We start from the raw sequence: 8,535 nt of genomic DNA, 5'->3' as shown, positions 1-8,535 counted from the left end.
TCATTCCAAATCCACGCAAAGGAAGTAACTGAATGATCCCAAACTTCTATCTGATTTAAGCTCAGCCAGTAGAAACCCACCTCCCAGCACTACAAGCAACTTCAGGCTAGATCTAGCACTGTCTAGCCCAGCTACTGCTTCCAAACATAAAAACCACCTACTATGTTCCATAGCTGGCTTACCAGACATCCCAGTTGACTGTAAGCTAGCTGTGCCATTGTCGAAGTTGCGAAAGGAAGGATGAAGCTTCCAGACTCCATTGTTCCTGGAAAATTGGCCCTCGGCTTGAGGAGGACAAAGAGGAAGTCCATCTGGAAAACTACTGCAGTTGAGAAGAAATGTGTGCTTCATCTGGATCTGGATGTTAGCCATAGAAAATGGAATAAACCTAAGGACTTGGGAGTGTATTGCTTTCTGGAAAGGCTGGTTTGTATCAATAATTTAGTGAGGAAGATCTTCCAAAGCTATGAGTCAGACGGTTTTGTCACTAAGATTTTTTCTTAAACTAACATTGATATACAATCTTACAAAGGTTTCACATGAACAACATTGTGGTTTCAATGTTCACCCATATTATCAAGTCCTCACCCCCATGTCATAGTCACTGTCCATTAGTGTAGTAAGATGCTATGGAGTCATTCACTACTTGTCTTCTCTGTGCTGTGCTGCCTTCCCTGGGTCACTGAGATTATTTTAACACATGAATGGCTGCCTTGATCCTTGTTTGTCTCAGAGTCATTATTGAGAAAACTTATTTTCCCTAAAACGAAATCAGCTCCATGGACTAAGTTCATATGCCTACTTCTCAACTAAGGTGTAACAACCTAGAAGAAAATCAGATTGCTTTCTATGCAATATTCAACCAGATAATATTAACCCATCAGAAGTCCAAACAAGCATTTGAATTGGCTTTGAGGCTCCCTCTGTCCTACATGCAGCTCGGTTCGTGACTGGAGGAAGGAAAGTCTATTGAAATAGAGCTCCCAGGAAATGATTTGGGGTAAATAAATGAAGACAAATCTTTCTAACTTCTGCCTCTCTTGTGAATGTGTTCTGTTTTTCATCATTCATCTATATAAATAGAGCCACAATTCACTGTTGGATACAAAAAATGAGCACGTGTTCAGGTAGAGGAACTGTGGTTATTGTCAAGTGTCCCATGAAGTTCCCAGCGGCCTTCCCCACTTCCTCTCTGGGATCGACCCAGACCAGGTTTCATAAGGCTCAGGTACTACATTTGCCATTGCACACAAGTGCTATTTGTTTGTTTCTCATTACAAAAATCTGGCTATAACTCGAATGTCCATTAATAGAGGAAAAGGTGAGTGCATTAGGGCATGATGATCTGGCCGTTATATGGAATTTGTACAGAAATTTAAAAGAATGATTTAGAGTTGACTTGGACAAATCTCCATGTTATTGTAAATTGAAAATAAAAAAGCTACAGATAATATGGGTAAAAGTTGAAACCATGTTATTGTTCATGTGAAACCTTCATAAGATGGTTTATCAATGATACTTTAATAAAAAATAAAATAAATTTTTAAAAAGCCACAAAGTAATACACGTGGTATTCTTTTTTTTATCTTTTTATTTTAAAGAGAAAACAAATTAATATGTAAGTGATATATGTGTGTATATGTAATATGTAAGTATATATATATATATGTGATATACATCACATAAGTTTAATTCTCTACATTATACCTAACTGGTTATGACTGTTGGGGGCCCAGGGCAGGCATATTGGTTACTTTGAATGAAAACGACTGGAGAAAGAGCAGAGGCAGGAGGGGTTCTCTGACTTGCTTCTGTCCCCCTGGCCGTGAAACCAGGGAATAAATCACCCTGCAGCAGGAGGCGGCGAGACATCCTTATCATCAGACAGGTAATTCAAGGCCAAAGAAGCCTATAGAAATAAGCCTTGTTACTTTACTAATTTATTGCCCCAGACCAAATACTGTTTAGAATTTCTTACTAACTGAAGCTCGCAAACCTAAGTTTTCTTTGTCCTTTCAATTCCTCAGAGATTTATGTCTCTTTGTCTAAAATATATAAACCTGAATGCCTTGGTCTTTTCTCTGGGTCTCAGTTTCATTATTGGGCCTCTGTACATGGTAATAAAACTGGTTTTTTTTCTCCTGTTAATCTCATTTCACTTTGATCCTTTGACTAGTGAGAAGAACCTTGAAAAGCAGAGGAAAATGCTGCCTCCCCAACATGACAATAGGGGTACTATATCTGCACTACTCAGGCACAACTTCAAAGGAGAATGGCACTGTGCTCATTGACTGAAGAGTCATTCCTGATTATGAGTATCTGTGTGTGTGTGTGTGTGTGTGTGTGTATGCGTGTGCACATGCGTGCACATAGAGAAAGATGTAGAAAAACACACCTGAACATGTTATTATTGGATACCTGTGTCAGAGAGAATTGAAAGAAGCTGGTGAGAAGATTAACAATTTTTCTTTATGCTCCTCTGAATAATTTATAAAAAAGAACATGTATTCCTTTTGTAATAAAAACTCAATGTCACATAAAATTAAGTAAAGTTTGGCTAGTGAAAGCAAAGCTTAAAAACAGGATCTGTTTAATTGTGCCTCCTGAATATGCCTCGGTTGTCCATTTTTTTTAGCTGTGCTCTAAATCCAGCTACTGGATTGTTGTCGGAATTGTTCATGTTCTTTGTGGATTGATGATTGCCAGGTCACCTGATAACTGCAAGTCTAACACATTGCTGGGCTTTATGTTTTTCACTACTCAATCTCCCTCATTTCTTCATGCAGACTAGACTCCATATTACGGAAATAAATCTGCCAGTGTCTATCTCATAGGAGCTTAAACCCAGAGACAAACTCACGGACTTTAAAGTGTCAGCAGGCAAATTTCCCCACCCCAGGAGAAAATGAGAACCAACAAACATTTCGTCTAACTAGTCCTGACATAAGGTTGCTATATACCACTCTGAGGCACATGCTCCTTTACTAGAAAGGCCCCTTTCTAATTGTAACAGGAGTAGCCCTCTGTGTGTATGTATGCGTGCCTAAAATCAGAAGGGATTTCTCAGATTGTAAGTTATACATCCTGCTAATTCTGGGGAAATTATGTGATCAGCGTCTTCTACAAGGAGAGGAAGTACATGAAAAAGGATGAAATAGAGCCGAAGAGCAACTAATTTCCTGTTCCCTCAGAGAAGCTCTTGGTGCCTTCAAGTCCTAAATTAGTTTATCTGTAGTCTTTTGCATGTTTGTTTTACGTGCTTCTTGATATTTTGGTAGTTTTAACATCTAAATTTAACACAAGAATTGCATTAGTGTTTGACCAACTACATTTGTGCTTTGGAGCTGAGTTTTGAATTTATAAAACATAAAGAATGCTAATATGAGATCCTGGGACTCAGAAACTTACCTTAGAGTAAAAGCCAACAGCTAAGACTCTGAACACTCATTGAGGAACCTCATCTTTTAAAATAAGATGACTTGCAATTCTTCTAAAGAGTGGATCCTGCCCTGTCTATATTGAGGCCCATATCAAGTAACCTGGCCATTAAGAGAAATACACTTTGTTCCTGATTAGCTGTAAGACACAAGGCAAGTCTATGGATCTTTTGGTGTCTTGCCCATTTGCCAAAAAGAAGTTGTTGGCAGTGACTCTCTCTCCCAAGTTGCTGTACTTAGGCTTACGTGGAATTTATTCATTTGAACATGCAGAGGGACTTCTTCAAGCCCCTTGGTCCTTGGCTTTCACTGATCAGTGGAACAGCTATAACTGATCATGTCATTGATCAGGGAACAGCTATAAACCATTTTGGCTGATTGGTTGGTCACTTGACCACTTAGAGGCCTGATTATTATTTATGATAGAAATAGGTAAAGAGTTAGGAAATGGATTTTACTTTTCTTTCAGGGGTGAACCAAAAAGTGGAGCAGTAAAAATATTTTTACTGCAAAGTCTATGTTGATGTATCCTGCCATCCCTCATTCACATGTTAACAGTAGAAAAGTGCCCTCAATGTAATAGCGTAATCTCTGAAAAAAGGGTGAGGAGATGGAAGAAAAGGATTTATAATAACAACTGTTTATTGAGTGCAATGGTGTGCCAGACATGTGCTGAAACTTTTTTGACATTATTTCACTAAATCGTCCCCACAAATCTCTAAGGTCTGGACTATAATGAGTTCCATTTTTAGATGACAACATTGAGGGTGACAACAGAGACACAGTGGTTTGCCCATGGTTCTCCAGCTAGTAAGTGGCAGAGCTGTACTGGTTTATTTCTTCCTGTAAGTAGACGCACCATATGTCCCAGCTTGCCTGCAATAGTCCCAGCTGGCATCTTGTATCCCAAAGTAATGATTAATGGTGTCCAACTCAAAAACAGACCTGACAATTTATGATATTGTCACTCTCTCCCAAGTTTCTCTATCTTGGTACTATTGAAATCTTGGGCTGGAACATTCTTTGTGGTGGGGGCCATCTCATGCATTTAGTAGCATCTTTGGCCTTTACCCACTAGATGCCAATAGCATCCCCCACCCAAGTAACAACAACAAAAATGCCTCCAGATGTTGCCAAGTGTCCCTCAGGGGCAAAATTGCTCCCAGTTAAGAATAACTGCGTCCAAATCCCATGCTCATAAAAAAATTTAACTACAGAAGGAAAATCTAATCTATTTGTTACAGAACATGCACTATGAACTCAACCTACCCAGTACAGTGGCTAGCATATACCCTGTACTCGACACAAGTTTATTCCTTGGGGGCACTATTTGACTACCTTTGCAGAGAGGTGCAAAGGTTAAACAAGTAGAGAATAAGATGACTGGAGAGCTCTTATGATAAAATTGGGTTGTTGCAATTCTTATTAGAGGAGACTCGAGTAGTGTACTGGTAAGTGACCCAGAAACCTCCTGGCTGCCCTTCTAGTAATACCGTGGAGTCTGCTTCTTGATTCCAGCGGGTGTTTTGCCTTAGTAATGAACATAAAAAGCCAGGGGGATAGCCAGACTGATACAGTGAGCTCCATACTGCAACCTTCTGCAGTAATAACAGCTAATGATAATCAGCATTCTCATTTTCTCCTACTCTTATACTTAGAAATGACCACCATTTCTTTCATACCACCATTTTCCATTTATTAGCAATAACAGGAGAAATACCAATAGCACCAATTAAAAATGAATCCACACGACGTGTTTTATCCTTACAGCTGTAATAACTAGTAACTAACATGGATTGGAAAGCACTCTGCAAATGTACAAGTGCTGTACAAATACATTATAATCATCATCATTATTAAATTAGCCCGATTCTCCTAGTATTCCAAAGGCACGTAAGGTCAGGTACATGGGTTTCAGTGGGGCAAAATGATCACAACCTACAATGTAGCAATGGTTCATGTGTTGGCAACAAGTTTTACCCCATGCAATCCTGCAGAGCTGAAGTTACACACCCTTCAAAATATGGGAGAATGAAGCTAAAAGTAGACAACACAGGTTTTTTTTCTGAGATTTAATGCTTTTGTTTTAATAACAGACTCCTACCTCTTTAATGTCAACTTTTAAAATATAAGTAATCAAACTTCTAAATTGTACATTTTAACAAAAATTAAGATTTCTTATTTAAGGTGACAGCAAATTTTATTATTCTCTATGAGCTGATATTCCAGATATCATTAGAATTTCAAAGCATTCTGCGCCTTCAAAGAGGCCAGGTTGGTCAATTTTGTGCTTGCACACCCTCAGAGAATATCTTCGGTATTCATTCCAGAATTGTTACTAGAAAAAAACAGCTTTATCCATTCCCTTGCCAGCAGGAGTCTTGGCAAGAGACGGCTCATGGCTGACCATAAATAAAATTCCTTGAATCACCAGTATCTTGATTTAAGAAAGAAATTTTACTGTGTCTTTCATACACAAAAGCTGATTAACAATGGTTAAAAAAAAAACCACTACTCCACTTTTTCACAGGTGTACAAAAGGAATATAATGGAATTACATTCAACAATAAAGCTTAAAGTTCACTCTAGGTAATAGTTGCATTAACATTCACATACACAAGCACAGAGTAAGTATATTTCAGGAGTCTTATAATAGCATACAGCATACATATAGGAGATTGAATTCAGGTAACATCATAGGTGTTAGCAAGATTAGCAATTCAGAGTGTCATAGAAAAGGAAAACTAAACCAAAGAGAAGGTGTAGGCTAGCACACCAAGACAAATCACAGAATTAGAGGATTGAGAAGTCGGCTCACTATATGTATGAGAAAACAGTATTTTTCTTTAATTTCTCGGTCTTGATACAGTTGGCTAGAGAAGGTTGTGTATTCAAAGTGCACATAATTGTTTCTTAGAAAAGAGAGAGAGAAAGATCCTTTAATTTAGTAATCAATACATGCAAGAGGCAGCCCCAGAGTGACCTGAAAGAGTAAAGCTGTGATTGGCAGGTGGCCGGTATAATACAGATGGTTTCAGGCAATTCTCTTAAAGCACTTCTGTAGCAGCAATGATCATTTAAATGGCTGTAGACTCAATTCTCTTTTGAGGAGAGTTTAGGGGAATTGTATTTATCATATTTCTTTTTAAAGATTTATAGTTATAGACTTTCTCTTTTTGAAATAAATCTATCAAACAACAAACAGCATAAAGTGAGGTGTTGGGGTTTTCTTTTTGCTTTTGCTTTTGCATATGTGTTGCTGGAAAAGGACCTGGCCTTTTCATAAACATTGTGTGCAAAAGAATTTTTAATAAAGCGAGCACAAGGACATACACGGCAAACACATCAGATCTGCTTCTGTTGCTCTGTCTGGCCCCTGTTTAACACTGAACCGTTGGCTTGTAGGCATAATGCATTTTTTTAGGCATATGACTCCACAGCCAACAGACTTTAGGACTTCTAAAGTTTTGTCAGTGGGGGTAGTTTTGTCTGCTGGAGGCTGGCCACTGCCTCTTGAGTTGTCAGATTTAGAAAGTCTGGTTCCTTTTAGTTTTCATGTTTCCCCTCCAGATCGGTAACTCCCTCTGTTTACTTGCCTTTGATTCTGTTTACCAGCCCCCCCTTGCACCAACTAGTCTAATCTCGCCCACCCCAGCCCACATCTGGCACTCACGCACGCCGGCGGCCACACAACCCAGTCGCCATGGACACCCAGGCTGCTCAATCTCAAAACCTTTCCGCCTGCCCTGCAAGTGTCATCAAGACAGGATCCCCGGAGCACAGGGCAGAGAGTCCAACCTCTCACTGGCGGGGCTGGGAAGCCTCTCCTTTGCGGCGGAGGAGAAAGGAAACTTGGGTCTGCTTTTTAGGTTCTGAAAACAAGCCAGAGTGGAGAGAAAAGAGTTAACACCAGACTTAGTAAAGCTTTTAAGACAAAACCTGTTCTGTTAAATGCGATCTAGACAGACACAGGGAACTTTGTGCAGACGTCTGAGGTCTCTAAGAGAGGGCTCGTGTGGGTAGGAGAAGGGAGTTGGGAGGTGCTACATGGGAGATATTTGCCATTATTAGAAAACTGGCTAAGTGGCTTGTTTCCATTAGATGACCTCACTGGTCACTGGTGTCGGTCGTGCTGTTCCCTTTCTCTTTTTTCTCCTGGGTCTTGTTACCCTTCTTCTTTTTCTTCTTTTTCTTGGTCTCTTCCTTTTTGCCGAAGGTTATGAAGTCACTTTTGTCAGTTTGGCTGTTAGTAGGCTCCTGCCGGATAGAGATGATTGCAGGAGATCCTGGGATAATGAATTTGTCTGACAACTCACCGGGACCAGATTGTTTGGGGTTGCCTGGTCCGTACTTAAAGGTCCAGCTGTTGCTGTTGACACCAGCACCGACTGGAGGGGACACCTCTCCTGCCTCTGGTTCTGAAAGACAAAATATCACGAGTCAGTAACAGAGCCAACACACACCTTCCCTGCCACCATGTATGCACGAGTGGGTAGAATACAGGAGAAGCTGCACAGACAGGCCCCCAAGAAATCGTGGGTTCTTTCTTCAAGCCTGAGGGCAAGGCCAGTGGTTGGAAACAAGCAGGAGGGCATATTTCTCACCACAGGGGCTAGCAATCTGTTTTAGTAACATATTTTTGGTTCCTTGTAAAGAATTTCCTAAAGAATATGGTTGTGATTATCCTGATTGGGAATGGGACAGGAAATGTACTGGATTAAAGCAGAATATGCAATAAAAGAAACTAGGAATAAATTTTTTTAAATTGAAGTATCGTTGATATACAATCTTATATTAGTTTCAAGTATACAACACAGTGGTTCAATAGTTACCCACATTTTAATCATCCCCACTTGCAGGTACTGTCAACATAGGAAGATGTTACAGGCCCATTGGCTATATTCTCCATGCTGTGCTACTATCCCCGTGACCAACTTATATTATGATTGAGAATTTTTGTGCCCCTTTATACCCCTTACCTTCCCCACCCACCCACCCCAACCTCTCCTCCATGGTAAACACCAGTCACTTCTCAGTGTCTGAATCTACTGCTGCTTTGTTCATTTTGTTTTGTTTTGTTTTTAGATTCCACAAATAA

The 8,535-nt window shown here is 39.9% G+C and overlaps 1 protein-coding gene across 7 annotated transcripts in view; it reads right to left on the bottom strand.

Annotated features, from left to right (window-relative positions):
• Window positions 1–5,107: 5,107 nt before the first annotated feature.
• LOC118925177 (protocadherin alpha-C2) overlaps window positions 5,108–8,535 on the bottom strand; it is a 144,119-nt gene continuing 140,691 nt past the window's right edge. For 6 of the 7 annotated variants that reach the window (XM_036896027.2, XM_036896065.2, XM_057490970.1 and 3 more), the window contains exon 4: window positions 5,108–7,855. In XM_036896027.2, the coding sequence (XP_036751922.2) occupies window positions 7,545–7,855 (311 nt within the window). In that variant the 3' untranslated portion in view covers window positions 5,108–7,544. The remainder of the gene's footprint in view (window positions 7,856–8,535) is intronic. The other variant, XM_036896038.2, reaches the window with a different exon arrangement.

The sequence above is a fragment of the Manis pentadactyla genome, chromosome 13 (genome assembly GCF_030020395.1).
Source record: "Manis pentadactyla isolate mManPen7 chromosome 13, mManPen7.hap1, whole genome shotgun sequence".
Lineage (NCBI taxonomy): Eukaryota > Metazoa > Chordata > Mammalia > Pholidota > Manidae > Manis > Manis pentadactyla.
Note: the sequence above shows the minus strand (reverse complement) of the source record. Positions and strands in the feature narration are given on the sequence as shown.